General features: G+C 46.6%; 1 protein-coding gene across 5 annotated transcripts in view; it reads left to right on the top strand.

Moving 5' to 3' along the window:
* Window positions 1-16,693, top strand: part of GLYR1 (glyoxylate reductase 1 homolog) — a 33,936-nt gene extending 17,243 nt beyond the window's left edge. For 2 of the 5 annotated variants that reach the window (XM_040635364.1, XM_040635367.1), the window contains 10 exons: window positions 343-399; window positions 1,159-1,209; window positions 1,302-1,375; window positions 3,739-3,838; window positions 8,123-8,233; window positions 9,093-9,194; window positions 9,828-9,990; window positions 10,303-10,482; window positions 10,804-10,928; window positions 14,503-16,693. In XM_040635364.1, coding sequence (XP_040491298.1) covers window positions 343-399; window positions 1,159-1,209; window positions 1,302-1,375; window positions 3,739-3,838; window positions 8,123-8,233; window positions 9,093-9,194; window positions 9,828-9,990; window positions 10,303-10,482; window positions 10,804-10,928; window positions 14,503-14,577 — 1,038 coding nt within the window. In that variant the 3' untranslated portion in view covers window positions 14,578-16,693. The remainder of the gene's footprint in view (window positions 1-342; window positions 400-1,158; window positions 1,210-1,301; window positions 1,376-3,738; window positions 3,839-8,122; window positions 8,234-9,092; window positions 9,195-9,827; window positions 9,991-10,302; window positions 10,483-10,803; window positions 10,929-14,502) is intronic. The other 3 variants (XM_040635366.1, XM_040635368.1, XM_040635365.1) reach the window with 2 other exon arrangements.
* The last annotated feature ends 20 nt before the right edge of the window (window positions 16,694-16,713 follow it).

Raw genomic sequence — 16,713 nt, forward strand, 5'->3', positions numbered from 1 at the left:
GCTTTGCCTGCTCGGTTATCCAAAGGGACTGGTAAATGCTGTGTGTTAAAAATACTAGTATGCCTTTTAAATATTTTCCTAGCGTTACTGGAATGATTTTTATGCCAGCCTGACAGAATTGTCTCTTCTTTTCCACTTGTAGCCAGTTCCCTCTAGCTGGAGCAGGGATCGTTTATAAAAGGCTTAGACCAACAATGGGAAAGCACTTCCAGGCAGTTACATAGTTGAGACCAGCTGCCAGGGATGTTTCAGCCAGAGGAGAGTCAGTTACCAGGCAGTTACCAGGCAAGGTGACCTCTGGTGGAAGATATGTTGTTCTATTGAATCATTTTCTGGTTTCAGCCTGTGAAAGATGCAGACCCTCATTTCCATCATTTCCTGCTCAGCCAAACTGAGAAGGTGAGTTGGTCTTTGACGTTCTTGATCCTTGGTCAGGGGTTGGCCTGAGGGGAGAAGGTGGCTCCATGAAACCTCACCCTGCTAGTCTGAAAAGTTAGTCTCTGCTTCTGTCACTGCCCAGAGCGACTAGATAAAAAGTCACATGGAGGCCCACTCGTGAATCAGGTGTTATTACGGTTAAAAGTAAACCAAAAAAAAAAAAAAAAAGCATTTAAAACTCAGCAGCTGTGTGGTTGAGACATTTGTGCTTGCCTTCGGAGTCTAGGGCAGAAGCCAGACCTTGTGAGCTATCAGCACTCATGAGGTAGCCCATGCTGTTTGGTGGATGCATTCTCAGGCTTGCTGTACAGTCTCTCTGAACCATCGGGTTGTGGAGGGAAAGCTTCCCACAGTATCTGCAAGGCCATGAGTTAAGCTGAACCTTGGTAGAGGACCTGATAGGCTGTGGCTTTGGAGTTGGACAGATCTGGGTTGCAATCCCAGTTACACTGACTAGCTTCGCAATTCTGAGTGTATGACTTCACGACTCTGATCCTTAATGTCATCATTGGCAAAAGAATCTTGCAGAGTTGCATAGATATTTGAGTGAGGTAGTGTGTGTTACCTTTCTGATGTGTCCTTTGGAGTTCAGTAAAGTCGAACAGCAAATAGGTTTTCAATGTTAACACCACACTTTAGGCCTAATCTCTTAGGGAAATTATAACAAAAACCAGTTAAGCGTCCAGTTTAATACATAGTCTTTTTTCCCTCCTTTATTAGCCAGCTGTCTGTTACCAGGCAATCACAAAGAAGTTGAAAATATGTGAAGAGGTACGTAGGTTCCATGCCTCCCTGTTTTTCTCTTCCACTAGGGCCCTTGCCGTGGGCAGACTGACCTGATGAGTTGTGCTTCCTTTCCCTAGGAAACTGGGTCCACCTCCATCCAGGCAGCAGACAGCACGGCCGTGAATGGCAGCATCACACCCACAGACAAAAAGTAGGACCTTTGATGAAAAGGCTTCTTGTGGCTCTAGTTCTGTTAGGGAATAAGGGATGACCCCAGTGGGGCTCTTTAAGGGTTGTGTCCCAGCCATTGCTGGGACTGAATGGAAAGAGAGAGGGAAAGTTGTAATTTTTAACGAGTTGCCTGAGAGTAATTTGACCTGCAGGAGCCCTAGGTCCTATAAGTACATGGTGGGGTTCCCTCGTAGCTCACGGATGAGTCTTTGAGCTGGAGGAACACTCAGTTTGGTGGTTCTCAGACTTTCCCCTGCCTCAGAATCACCTGGAAGGCCACATGTGAAGCATCAACTGCTAGCCCCCCCCCACCGGGGTTTCTCAGTCGGTAGATCTGTAGAGTTTGTGTCTTGGACACCTTCCAGGGTGTGCTGCTGCTGCCAGTCAAGAGACCACACTTTGAGATACGCTGGCTTAGTAGAACAGTGATGAAAACCCTGAAACTGGCTGTGGTGGGGGCAGGTGGCAGGTGAGAGGTAAATCACCATCGTCCTGCCTTCCCCAGCTCTCCCTGCTGTCGCCACCCAGTCCTTCCTGCGCACCTCCCAGCAGCTCTCTGCCGGGCTCAGGCAGGTGGGCGAGCCTTGACTGTGGTCACCAAAGTTTAGCTTGCGCCTGCACATACCTGCCCTTCCTCTGGCGGTATGTGCAGTCGTGTGTCTGAAAGTGCTGAGAGGGAGCACTCTCCTGAGCAGTGTGGCCAGACCTGAATTTTCTGTGCACCTCTCCTGTACAGTTCTTTCTCAGAGTAAAAACAGTACATCTTTAACTTGATTCATAATTTTTTGTGCTGATGAAATCCCTGATTCTACCAGTTATTTTGGGTGAATGGCCCTGGGGAGAGTGGAAAAGGCAGAGGCATGTTCAATGCTAATGAAAGGGGACATGGGTGTCACCCACTGATTAAAGGAGGATTGTGCTGATTTTTTTAAGAAAAGACAAGGATGAAACTGAGGCCAGAGTCCGGTGCTTTCACCTAAGACCTTTGTTGCCCCATTAGTCAAACCATTTTTTGACATGAATGTGAAGCCAACTACACAGTGAAACAGCTGTATGGTGTACTAGGTGTCCTGGAACTCCAAGAAAAGAGAATTAGTCTGCCGTGATGTCAAGGCATAGGGCAAACTTAAACTACCCAGACAGCTGTGAATGACAAAAGATCTCCTGGGTTTTGAGCTTTGGCTGGAAACTTAGTGGGCAAGGGTGCCATGTGGTGAGGAAGGTGGTGGGTTCTGTTTTCATTGTTGGATTCATGCTAGGACAGAGAGCATGTGAGAGTTCATATTCCACCAGGGATGAGGGGAGACCCTTTCAGTATGAGAACCAGTTTGCAGGGGTGGCTGAATGCGAACCCAGGAGACCGAGAATACTAAAAGGGTAACTCAGATGAAGGTGAACAGGCTGCAGAGAGGGTCTAGAGCTGAGAGAAACCAAAGCTGAAACCAGAACACCATGTAGTAAGAAATGAAGGATGAGGCATTGGTTAGCTATATCACATGCAAGGAGTAAAGTGCAGGAACCAAAAAAAGATCTTTGGGCAAGATAAAATATCTGTAAAAGCACATAGAAATAGCAGTAGTAGCCAATAGCCCTTAAGTTCTCAGCGTTGCAGGAAGAAGCAGGCCACAGAGAGTGAAGGTAAGCAGATCATGTTGTCCACCTGAACTCTAGTCCCCCAAGATGAGCATGGGCCTGCAGTTAGAAGGGCAGGGTGGGGAACTGCGAACAGGCCAGCGGAGAGCAGAGCCAGGCAGGTTCAGGAGAAGGCAGACATAGGAAGAATTCCCCTTCTGGAGAAGATTGGCTCCAGGCTTTGAAAAGGGTCAGGGCCCATCTCTGCCACAGCAGGAAGAACACAAAGGTAGTGTTAGGTGTCGAGCTGGGAGGGAGATGAAGACTATGTACCTGATTCCTATAGTTGGAGAAGTTGACTGGCTCTGAACACATTGTTTCAGTTACTTGTCACGGATTCTGAAGTGCTTTAAAGTGGCGTCTGAAAGCCTGGCATTCGGGACGGCTAACCAGGAAACTGCTGCAAGAGTTGAAGACAAATGCCTCCTTTCTCACTGTACCGGCACTGTAGGCTCAGACGCTCTGTCAGACAGTAAGGGAACAAGTTGGAAGACTTGCCCTAAACCCTATGAGACACACTTCTTTCTATGGCAGGCAAGGGTTTAGAAAAGCCCATTTAAATTGAGGGACACTTTGAAACATTGTCACGATGAGAAAAGGCACGACATGCACGCCCTGCCACTGGCTCTGCAACGGTGCTGTCAGCCACTGAGTGGACTTTTTGGTGGATAAGGCCCCTACCCTGAACCCATCGGTATCTCTCTTTTTCAGGATAGGATTTTTGGGCCTTGGCCTAATGGGAAGTGGTATCGTCTCCAACTTGCTAAAAATGGGTCACACGGTGACTGTCTGGAACCGGACTGCAGAAAAAGTAAGCATTCGAGGGGGTGCTTGTCAGGCGGGGTGGGACAGCGCCCTGACCCTTGGAGTTGGAGTGGCTTAAGGATGGGAATGTTGCTGTTGCCTCCACTCAGCATTCTGCATGCGGAGAGCAGGAAAAGCCAAGCTCTTTGTTCAGTCAGGTAAAGCTGTAGGTGTATGAGCTTCAGATGTTTGCTTTTTTGTGGTTTTGTTTTTTTTAATTTCAAGTTTTTATTTAAATTCTAGTTAATATATGCGGTAAAATGGTTTCAGGTGTGGAATTTAGTAATTAATCACTTATACATAACATCTGGTGTTACATAACTCATACATATCATCACAAGTGTCCTCTTTAATACCCATCACCCATTTAGCCCATCCCCTGCCCACCTCCTTCCATCAACTCTTAGTTTGTTTTCTACAGTTAAGAATCTCTGAGCTTTGGATATTATTATAAGAAGTAAATGTCTAAAAACATTCAGGTATAAAAATGAAGTGAAAATTCTTCCTTCCTTGCCCCTACCTGAGGTAGCTCACGTCAGGTGTTTGTATCCTCCTTTTTTTTCATGCACATGCAAATATATGTGTGTGTATATTAGTAATGCATTGATACTGAGTGCATAGACATAGATCTTCTTCCTTTTTAATGGCTGCACTGTGTTCTGTCATTGGGACTGTATTAACAGCACCGTACAGTAGAGCATTCTGCAGTGCTGGAGATGTCCAGTGTCTGCACTGTCCACTATGGTAGCCACTAGCCACATGTGGCTCTTCAACACCTGAATCATGGCTAGTATGATGGAAGAATTGAATTTTTAATTTTATTTCACTTAAATGTGAATAGTTCCCCATGGCTACTGCCCAACAAAGTGGACAGGACAGATTTAGAAGCTCTTAACCTAAGGTGGTGGTCCACCACTCCAAGTGGTCCACCAATGGTGGTCCACCATTCCATTGCGTGCCCTGCAATGGAATTCCGAATCCGAATGTGCAGCTTTTGTAACGGAGAGAGGCCACAGCTCCTCCCATCAAGTTCCTGTCCAAGAGAAGGTGAAGAACGGTAGTCTGAGTACCACAAACTAAAGCCCTGTACTCACCAGGAGCACATGAAGAGAGATTGAGGAAGGACCAGCCTGTTGGGGAGCAGGTGGGCCTGAGCATTGTTTACAGGGTTACTGAGTGAGCCTCCGTGTGCAGCTTGGTGCACCTGAGAGGAGGGTGGCTGCTGAAGGAGGTGGCAGCGCTAATTGGTTTGAATTAACAGAAATGTCTTGGCAAGGTTTAAAAAAAAATCTAATGAAACAAAGGCTTTTTTTTTTTTTTTTTTTTTTTTTTTTTTTTTTTTTTTTTTTTTTAAACAAAGGGGGAAAAATTTTTTTTTTTTTTTAGATTTTGTTTATTTGACAGCAAGAGAGGAAACACAAGCAAGGGGAGTGGGAGAGGGAGAAGCAGGCTTCCCACTGCGTAGGGAGCCTGATGCAGGGCTCGATCCCAGGACCCTGAGATCATGACCTGAGCCGAAGGCAGATGCTTAACAGCTGAGCCACCCAGGTGCCCCAAAACAAAGGCCTTTTCAAGAATAACAAGGAACTGGTTAGAGAGTCAAGAGGGTTGGGGGGAAAGGGCACTGAAAGCTGTGCTAAAAGGTTTGGGCTTCAGCTTCTGGGCATTGGGTACCTAAGGCAAGAGTGAGATCTCTGGTCCCATCAGCAAGATAGGTTGTGATTCAAGGCGTAGGTAACCAGGAAATGTAGACCCAGACAGTTGCAGAAGCTGGGAGAGTCAGACGGTTTCCCTTATAAGTACATTCCCCTTTGATAGAAGTGCCTCTGGTCAGCCTGTATCTTGACTGGAAAACCTAAATGTTATATAAACATGGCCATTCTTTCCAAATTTATGGGAAAACAGGAGAGCAAAGCAGTTAAGAACCTCGGTTTGGAATCAGACCTAAATCCAAGTCACAGGTGTCTTGCTCACCCTCTCCAGCAAGATTGTTGACTTTCCTAAGCCTCAGAGTTCTCATCTGTAAAATGATGTCAGCAAAAGCAAAAGATGAGGGGCGCCTGGGCAGCGCATTTGGTTAAGCGTCTGACTCTTGGTTTCAGCTCAGGTCGTGATCTCAGGGTCCTGAGATCGAGCCCCACGTCGAGCTCCATGCTCAGTGTGGTGTCTGCATTTTGGCTCAGGTCATGATCTCAGGGTCATGAGATCGAGCCCCGTGTCAGGCTCTGTGCTGGGCATGGAGGTTGCTTAACTTTCTCTCTCTCTCTCTCTGCAGATCCTCCTCCCCCACTCAGATTCACTCTCGTACTCTCTTTCTCAAGGGAAAAAAAATAAAGCCATGTAATGTAATTTTTTTTTAAAGGATCTAGATAAAAAAATTATTCCCTGGTATAGTAAATGGGAAACACATTTTCACTTTTTCAGAAAAGAAAGAGTAGTGAGATCTCTTCCAAGCAAAGTTTAAAACATAAAGCTATATACTGGGGCGCCTGGGTGGCACAGCGGTTAAGCGTCTGCCTTCAGCTCAGGGCGTGATCCCGGCGTTGTGGGATCGAGCCCCACATCAGGCTCCTCCGCTATGAGCCTGCTTCTTCCTCTCCCACTCCCCCTGCTTGTGTTCCCTCTCTCGCTGGCTATCTCTCTCTCTGTCGAATGAATAAATAAAAAATCTTTAAAAAAAAACAAAAACATAAAGCTATATACTAAAAGGCTAAGGTGCGTGTGTACCGTGATAGACACACGCCCGTCAGCTAGACTGGACAGCTACGACTTCGTATGATAGCCGTAGCTCACTGCAAATCAGTGAGATAGGAGAAAGGTAAGTCAGTAAGTTATATTCAGAACAACTGGTTAGAAATTTGAGGAAGTACTAATCTCACTTCGTACCACCTACTAAAATTAATTCCACATAGATTGAAAGGGACACCAACTGAAAGTGCTTATAGCAAGTATGACAGGAAAAGGGTGATATATTGATTTTATTAAACACATTGTTTGATAACTCCAAAACAAAAAATAGCTCACAAAAGAAACAAAGGTATTAAATTTAAAAGTTTAAGTAATCAAGAGTAATCAAAATATATCATGGGGCGCCTGGGTGGCTCAGTCATTAAACGTCTGCCTTCGGCTCAGGTCATGATCCCAGGACCTGGGATCGAGCTCCACGTTGGGCTCCCTGCTCCTCGGGGAACCTGCTTTTCTCTCTGCCATCCCCCCTGCTCGTGTTCCCTCTCTCGCTATCTCTGTGTGTCAAATAAGTAATAAAATCTTTAAAAAAAAAAAAGTAATCAAAATGTATCAAACAAAAAGTTGCTGTTTTGGGCTGGTTAAGTCATCAAGTAGGACCAAATTTTTATGCATTTATGGATGCTTGTTTGTTGTTTTTAAATGATGTACTCAGTGCTGGTGATTTGAGACCTTGCTGATGATCATTATAAATTAACAGCTCCATTGGAAAGCCATTTGTCTACATTTATTAAGAACTTTAAAGCTATTTGGAGCCTGTCTTATTGTACTTTCAGAGACCTAAATTCAAAACATAAAGGAAAAGTATTGTACCTGAAGATATTTGTTGGGAGTCATTTATAATTAAAAGCAAGCTATATATCTAACTGCAGGAGAGCCATTAGATAAATTCAGGTGTATCTCAATGGAATATTCTGCAGCCATCTATTATAAATGATAATTATGAAAGGCTACAATACGGATAAATGTAAATCACACACATTAAAAGTTGGATACAAAATAGTAGGTTCACATTATTCTAATTACTTTTTTAAATGCCTTGAAAAGGAACTACACTGAAATATTAATGATGTTTTGTTACGAGATGTTCTGGGTAATTTTCTCAAGGAAGAAAAGTTCGTGCTTTTAGACCCCCAGAAACATCTTGGTAAAGAATGACAGCCTTCCAGCCCCAGGCCTGCTTCCCCAGCACAGTGTGGATAGCCTGGGACACTGGGCAGGTTTTGCCACAGCCAAGACAACCACAGAGGGGTGCGAACAGGTACTGTTTACATCCTGTTCTTTGAACAGGAAACCTTCAGGAGACACTTGTTTTGTGCTTACTGTGAAGTACAACATCGTTCTAGGCACCAGGAAGGCGGTCCTTAAGGAGCCCCATCCACTTCCCTCAGAAAGTCGGACTACCAGCTCTAGTGTCCCTGGCTCCTCGCCTCAGACTTCTGCCTCGGGAGGCCAGCCAGGAGGGCTGCACAGAGTGTCTCTGGCCTGGCTGGTGTGTGTGTTGTGCACTGCCTGCAGCTCACATTAGGATCTGTGACTTTTGCAGTGTGATTTGTTCATCCAGGAGGGGGCCCGCCTAGGAAGAACCCCCGCTGAAGTCGTTTCAACTTGTGACATCACGTTTGCCTGCGTGTCAGATCCAAAGGCAGCAAAGGACGTAAGGATCCCCTCCCTTCCCTCAGTGTCTCAGGTTGTGGCCAGGAAAGCAGGCTGGCCTCCCTGCCTTCTCCCCTGCACATGAGCGAGTGTCCGTAGCATGTGGGAGGGTTATAGTTCCCATCTGGGGTCATCCCGCATTGTGAAGGTTATCTGCATAAATTAAATACAGATGTCCTTTAATTCGGAGCAAAGAATGAAAATAATTAGGGTCCCTGAGATCTATGCTGACCATCCCCATGTATTCTTATTTGGTTCGTGTGGCGAGATCCTATGTTTAGCTATAGCTGTATTTGTACGTTTTAAAAGTTCAGGTATGGGGCGCCTGGGTGGCACAGCGGTTAAGCATCTGCCTTCGGCTCAGGGCGTGATCCCGGCATTATGGGATCGAGCCCCACATCAGGCTCCTCCGCTATGAGCCTGCTTCTTCCTCTCCCACTCCCCCTACTTGTGTTCCCTCTCTCGCTGGCTGTCTCTATCTCTGTCGAATAAATAAATAAAATCTTTTTAAAAAAAAAATAAATAAAAGTTCAGGTATGATAGTCATCTTGTTAAATTGGTAACTAGCTTAATCCAAGTAAATCCAAAGAAGCCCAAGAAAATACTGAGGTTATCGTTTAAATGGGAGGTTTTCAGTAAAAAGGAACACACACGTATTCTTTTTGAAGATAAATGGGAATAAAGTAGAGGTATTTTTCTCTCTTATGCTTATTTACTTGCAGCCCCCTTTCAGCCTTAATATTTAGCTCCTAATCAGGAGGTGAGCCAAAAAAGTAATAGGATTCTGACCTTAGGTCTAAGGGGCTCCTGGATGTCTGGCTGGGAGCCTGGGCTATTGCTTCTCCCTTGTGTCCCCACAGCTGGTGCTGGGCCCCAGTGGTGTGCTGCAGGGGATCCGCCCCGGGAAGTGCTACGTGGACATGTCAACAGTGGATGCTGACACAGTCACCGAGCTGGCCCAGGTAGCGGCCTCGTTCATGCTGGCCCTCCAGCGTCCTTGGCAGTTGGAGCCCAAGACTCAGGCTGATTGATTATGTCTGAGTGTAGGCAACTTGGTTACTGTAGGAACCAAGCCAGGAGAGGATGAGAGGCCTGTAGCCTTGGGACTAGCCTGTCTTCACTTTCTACTTTCAGAGCCACAGCTAATCTGAACAGCCGTGAGAGGAGAGGTGCTGTCCGGCTGGGACAGGCATTAGGTCCTGTAGCTGCCAGCCCCGCAATGAGAAGCAATCCAGGCTGCTGGCAGGGCCTTTTTGGTTTAAGCAGCCATCTACAGTTGTGACTAACAGTATTCTTCCCCCTGAGCTGCTAGGCCAAGTGAGGGGGTGGTGACTTCTGGCCCCTGTGTGTTCTGAGAGTGGCTGAAGCAGAGACGGGCAGTGTCTGGAGGAGGTGTGGTCCACCAGGCCATTGGTATGGTCATGCTTGGTCATTGCAAGAAATTCTGCGTCTGGGAATCTGGGGAGACCCCCACTTCTCTGTTTACTACATGAATTCAGGCATCTGTTTAGGGCCTCGGTGTGGAGGGCCAGGTGTTCCCATTTGAAATCTCTATGAGAGGCAAGGCCTTCAGAAGCTATGACTTTCCTTTCCAGGTGATTGTGTCCAGGGGGGGCCGCTTTCTGGAAGCCCCAGTCTCAGGGAATCAGCAGCTGTCTAATGATGGGATGTTGGTGATCTTAGCAGCCGGAGACAGGGGCTTGTATGAGGACTGCAGCAGCTGCTTCCAGGCAATGGGGAAGACCTCCTTCTTTCTAGGTAACATGCCTGCCCACCCGTCGGGCCACTGCAGGCCCGGAGGCTGGGTGGGCCACATCCCCTCTAGACTGCATTGATGACAGCGTCAGTCCCGCACGGCCTCTCTGCCTGGGGCCCCCGTGGGAAGGTTTCCTTTGACTTGCACAGTCAGTGCCTGGAAGGAGGAAGAGCCCGAAGGGTCAGAGCCAGTTCTGTCAGGGGCAGGTGAATGGGGCCTCCCCTGGGTGTAGAGGTGGGTCCGAGCAGGGGTGGGCAGAAAGTCCCTGCCCTCAGAATTCTTGGGAAGTGACCGGGATTCTCTGCCCTGGCCAGGTGAGGTTGGCAACGCAGCCAAGATGATGCTGATCGTGAACATGGTACAGGGAAGCTTCATGGCCACCATCGCTGAGGGGTTAACCCTGGCCCAAGTGACAGGCCAGTCCCAGCAGACACTCTTGGACATCCTCAATCAGGGACAGTTGGCCAGCATCTTCCTGGACCAGAAGTGCCAAAGTAAGTTGCCTTTGGCCTCCCTTCTTGCATTTTAGTTGTGATTGGACCTGAGAAACGGTCAGGACGCAGTCACAGAGCATTCTCTTCTTCAAGGGCTAACTGGTGTGAAAGATGCACCCTCTCGAATCAGTCCATGCCCTCTGTCGGGGGGGGGGGGGTCCAGACACATGGCAGATGGGATTTGGGGGTACTGACTGAGAACCAATCTCTTCAGTGTCCAAGAGGGAAGAAATGCTAGATGTTGAGCCCTGACGGTACAGCAGATAGTTTTTTAGTTAGGGTCCATTTAATTCTTCTGATACATTGGCTTCACCTCCTCAGATATCCTGCAAGGGAACTTTAAGCCTGATTTCTACCTGAAGTACATTCAGAAGGATCTCCGCTTAGCCATTGCCCTGGGGGATGCCGTCAACCATCCTACTCCTATGGCAGCTGCAGCCAATGAGGTAACTGCAAGAGGCGGGGCCCAATCTGGCAGCCTTCCCTTTGTGTTTAGTCTTCCTCCCCTCTCTTCGCTTTGTGTGTCTTTGTGTCTCACCTCTTGAGGTAGAAGCTCAGGTCATTGAGTCTAGACAGGAGCATTTAAAAGCATACGTTTCCTTCTGAGCCATGTTTACTTCCCTTGTGATTTCTTTGACCTGTGGATTACTTAAAAGTGTGTCAGATAATTGGAGGTGTCCTACGAATCTACTGGTTATTGATTACTGATGTATCTCTATTATTGTGGTTAAAAAGAAAAAAAACCATCGTGTGTGATTTTTAACTCTTTAAATTTATTCAGACTTGTTTTGTGGCCCAACAGATGGTCTGTCTGGGTGGGTGTACCATGTGCACTTACGAAGACTGTTCTGCAGAGAATCAGGTTGAGGTTTGGTGGTGTTTTTTCAGATCATCTTTACTGGTCTTTTTCTCTAGTTCTTTCAGTTGCTGAAAGAGAGATACTCAAATCTCCAACTATGATTGTAGCATTGTCTGTTTTTCCCTTTATCATCTTTGAAACTCTTGTGATTGGGTTCTTAGCCATTTGTGATGGTCATGTCTTCCTGATGAGTTTGCCCTTTTATTATTATGAAATGTCCCTCCTGACCTTTGTCTTGAAGCCTATTGCCCGGTTCTACTATAGCTGCTGCTGTTTTCAGGTATATCTTTTTCCATTCATTTACTTTCAGCTTGTGTCTTTATATTTAAATTGTATCTTCTGTATACAGTCTGTCATTGGGGCTTGCATTTTTATCCATTCTGACAGTGTCTGCCTATTAATTGGAGTGTTGGTCATTAACATTTGTTTGAGTGACAACAAAGCACCTACATATGCACTTTTTGAAAACAGGTTTGGCGGGGGGTGTTTGTTTTAATAAATTTAAGTAATCTGTATACCTGATGTGGGGCTCGAACTCACGACCCTGAGATCAGGAGTTGTGTGCTCTACCAACTGAGCCAGGCAGGGTCCCCAAAAACAGTTGTTTAGAAGGTCGGTTTTCTCAGCCCGACGGAAGGGTAACCTTAAAAAAGCTGAGCAGTACTTCATTACTGTAGAGTTACAGTCAAAACTGTATTTTGTGTAAAACACGTATATGAAACACATAAATTCATTTATTTTAGAGGTTGTATCTTCCAAGTACTGTAAGAGGATACACATGTTCATTCAAGTTAAATAGAAGTCTCAAGTGGCTTGTTCCAGCAAAGAAGTAAACACAGTTCTGCTCTTTTCAGACTTGGCTTTTCATAATGTGTAATCAGTGTCCTGTCCCTTCCTTGTCTGCCTGAACATTTCAGAGAACTTACTTCACCTTTTCAGGTTGCACGACAGTTTCACGTTCCTCCTATTGGTTTTGCCTTGGATTCTCTCTTAGCAGTGGACGTCTCTGTGTATTTCATATGATTTTTTTTGGTCGATTGTCTTTAACAGAAGTTACTTCTGAAGGGTTCTGCGTGTGGCTTGTATTGGCAGCTTTCTCTGAAGTGATTTCTGACTTGCCTCTACCCTGACTCTACAGGATTCGTTGGCTTGAAAACAGATATTTTGGTTAATTTCTCAGTGGAGCATGGTGCTTTCTGGAAGGTGTGAATTTAGTCTCCTCACTGGAGCCCAGTGTTGAGGGTCTTAAGGTTAACTAGTCCATTAACATTTAGTCTTTGTCTTAAAGTCTATTGATGTGTGGTTGGATTTGGAGCTACCGTTTTATCATTTGATTGTTATTTGTCCCTTCTGGCTTTTGTCTGTCCCTCCTTTTTTACTGCCTTTTGGATTATTTGAATGTTTTTAGAATTCCATTTTCTCTATTGGCTTTTTAATAACACATTGTTTCTCTTTTATCTTTGCTCTAGGGATTGCAGTATGCAAGGATATGCAATATCCTTAACTTCACGGCCTACTTAGAGTTAATATTGTACCTCTTCACATAAAACATAGATCCCTTTCCCTCTCCTGCCCTCCCTCCTCCTTTAAGGCAAGGGTTCTTAACCTGGGCACTGTTGCCATTTTGTTGCCGGAGCCGTCCTGCGCCTTGCAGGGTATTTAGCAGCATCCCCGTCCTATACCCACTAGAAGCCAGCAATGCCCCCTCAGTTGAGAAGAGGTCTGTAGACATGACCACGTGTCCCCTGGGGCAAAATAACCCCAGTTTGAGAAGCCCTGCTTTTTTTTTTTAAGATTTTTTTTTTTTTTTTTTTTTTTTGAGAGAGAGAGCATGCCTGCCCACGTGCAGGAGTTGGGAGGGGCAGAGGGAGAGGCACGAGCAGACTCCACACTGAGTGTGGAGCCTGACGGGCTTGATCCCACGCCCTGAGATCATGACCTGAGCTGAAATCAAGAGTCGGATGCTCTGAGCCACTAAGTGAGCCACCCAGGTGCCCCAAGAGAACCACTACTTTGGGGTATAGATGTCCTGTGTGTTACATCGGCCTTTGTTCTAAACCTACCAGACAATGTTGGAATGTTTTAAGTGGTCATATGTATTTTTTTTATTAAGAGAAAAAATAATTTTGTATTTCTCTAATTTACCATTTCCAGTGTTCTCCATTCTTTTCTGAAGATTTGAATTTCTCTCTGGTATTGTTTCCTTTCAACTGGAAGAACTTTTAATTCAGCATTCCCTGTAATGCAGGTCTGCTGGCAACAATTTGTTTTCTTTTCTCTGAAAAGGTCTTTATTTAGCCTTCATTTTGAGTTGACAGCTACACCTGAGCTATAATGGACACGCAATTATCGTGGCTTCAACTGGACTATGTTTAAAAAAAGACAAAGATGCAGCTGACTGTGTGGGAGGAACCTTGTATCCAACTCCATTTCCTCAGTGTGCCTGGATGCCACACTACCTGCTTGAATGGCTTTTTAATTCTCTTCACACTCGTTCATAGTAGTCACCTAGTGGCTCTGGAGTGGCTGTCAGCTGCCAAGCACTGTTCTAGGCTCTGGGGACATGTTGAGGGGCCGCCTGTTCCCTTCCTTGTGGAGCTTACATTTTAATGGAATGAGGCACAAGATAAGCGGATAGGTATTTAAACAAGAATCTCTGAAGGTCAGAAGTATGAATAAAATAGAACAGAGTAAGAAGAGGTGACCAGGATAAAGTGGTACAGCCACTGCTTTACATAGGCTGGTCAGGGAAGGCCTTGGAGCTGACTGGGAAGGAGCCAGCCATGCCTAGGGAAAGGCGTCCCATACAGAGGGAAGGGCGAGGATAGCGGCCCAGAGAATAACACGGGAAGGAAGACCCAGGAGGCAGGAAGAGACATGATTATAATTACTAACAAGGCTCTGAGCACTTTACCTCCCTCGCTCCATGTAGTCCTCATGATAACCTTGTTATCTTCTCCATGACATCAAGGAGTAGTGATGAAGACAGAAAGTGAGGCACTTGGCTCAAGATCAGTGGAGGGTGGCCAGGAGCTGCACCCAGACAGCCTGGACTCCAGAGCCTGCCTGCCTGACCGCATCTAGAACTACCTCCACAAAGCAGATTGTGTCTTTAAGTCAGCTCTGTGGCCAGAGACTGAGCCCGTCTCCTTTTTTTCCAGGTGTACAAAAGAGCCAAGGCACTGGACCAGTCTGACAACGACATGTCTGCCGTGTACCGAGCCTATATACACTAAGCCCTCGATACCCCACCCCCAATCTTCCTTCTGACCCCTCCTCCTCACATGGGGTTGGGGTCCTGGGACTTAACTCTGGACCAGTCCACCTGTCTCCATCTCCTTTTATACAGACTTTGAGACTTGCCATCAGCACAGCACACAGCGTCACTCCTCCCCTAGAGGTCCTGGGGAGGGGAGGGGTGTCAGCAGGTTTGGCCTTTGGGAAAGCTCTTGAGCTGGGCACTGGGCCTGGACTAGGTCGCTGTGTGTTCACACACACACACACACACACGCACACACACACACACACGCACACACACAAAACCCCTACACACCACACACTGGCTCTCGCCCCAGGATAGAAGCTGCCCAGAAACTGCTGCCTGGCTTTTTTTTTTTCCTTCTGAGCTTGTCTTATCTCAGACCCTTTCCAGTCGAGGAACTAGAATCAGCAGTAAGAACTGGAAGCCTTTCCACTGCTTCCTTCCCTCAGAGTGAAGAGGCTGTGGTTATGTCCACATCCCCCCACTGGATCCTGCGCATGAGAGAGGCTCTGGGTCAAGATGAGCCAGCATCGACTCCAAACAGAGGGTCCTCATGGGCTCTCCAACCTCAGGTGACCAGCTGATGAGGATTGTCGTGTTTAAGCTACCAATGTGCAACCAACTCTCCATAAATGCCTTTGTGAACTGAAAAGAGATTGGCAAAGTTGAGCAGACACACGGCTCTCGCTCTCTGGGGAGAGCAGCAGATTGCCAGCACGTTAGGTGAGCCTCACAGAAGCCTGCGCTCCTCGCTGCTCTGTCCAGAGCACCTGTCCCAGAAGTCACCGTCACTGCGGAGCCCTGGGCTGGGATTAGACTTCCTTGCTTTGGTGTAGGGGGAGTTCACTCCTCACCAGGCTCTTTTAGTATTTGGATTTGCATTCCAGCCCTTGGGAAGGGGATCCTGAGGGCCACCAGGGAGGAGTGAAGAGGGAAGAGAGTGGGGTTCCTTCCCGTTTTCCGTTATGCTGCAGACTCCCTCCTGGTTCTGAGGAGTCACTCTGACTGGGTCCCTTCACAGCAGTCCCACCCTCTCCAGCCTGCTCCTCCACATGTTCTCCGCCTGCCCACCTCTTCATTCTCCCTTCCTCCTTTTCTTCCCATGGAGACAGTGTTTCTGTCTGTCCCTTTGGCCCAGACCCAGTCCTACCAACGACGGCCATTTCTTAGGCTCAGCTCTTGAAACAGGAATGAGTGTCTTCACTTCAGCCAGAAGCATGGTCTTCGATGCTTCCAGGGCCCCAGGGTCTCTTGGGAGGGAAGAGAACTGGGCCTGACCCAACCTGAACTATCTGACCCTAAGAGGTGGATCTAAGATATCCTCAAGACCCTAACATTTCTCCTTGGATAGGGGACCAGAGGGGCTTGGAATGTGGCATAAAAACAAGGAGAAGTCACCTAAAGGATGTCAGTGTTCTCTCCCTCTGCATGGGTGACATTTTCCAAAGTTATACTTTGCAGGTCAGCATTTCTAGTGAACATATAGAATGAGACCACACTGGTGTGGGGCCCTCCCCCGCCCCCCAACCTTGGCCCTTCTCTGCTGATCAGAACACAGGCTAGGGGATCTCAGAAGACATAGGGGGAGGGCAGGGAAGCTGCCTGTGTGTTTTGGCATAACTTCACTGGGATTTGGAATTCTTTTCTGTCTGAACACAAAGCCTGTTCTAGTCCTAGCCGGACACTTCGGGAAGGGTGGGGGGTGGGGGTGGGGAAGATACTGTAATGAAACTGGTTAGTCAATGTTGTCTTAATATTGTTGACAATTCTGTAAAGTTTCTTTTTATGAGTATTTCTGTTTAAGCTATTTCACCTCTGTTTTGAAATCCTTCCCTTTTAGGAGAAAATGTGACACTTGTGAAAAAGCTTGTAAGAAAGCCCCTCTTCCGCGACTCTTTTTTTTCTTTAAACTTCCTTTAAATGACAAATCTAGATAATTAAGGTTGTGAATTTTTATTTTTGCTTTGTTTTTAATGAACATTTGTCTTTAGGATTGTGTGATAATGTTTAAATGGCAAAAACAAAACATGATTTTGTGCAATTAACAAAAAGCTACTGCAAGCAAAATAAAACGTTTCTTGATAACACAACTGTGACTGATTACCTCGGC

This window comes from Ursus maritimus, unplaced genomic scaffold, assembly GCF_017311325.1.
Source record: "Ursus maritimus isolate PB19 unplaced genomic scaffold, ASM1731132v1 scaffold_2, whole genome shotgun sequence".
Classification (NCBI taxonomy): Eukaryota; Metazoa; Chordata; class Mammalia; order Carnivora; family Ursidae; genus Ursus; species Ursus maritimus.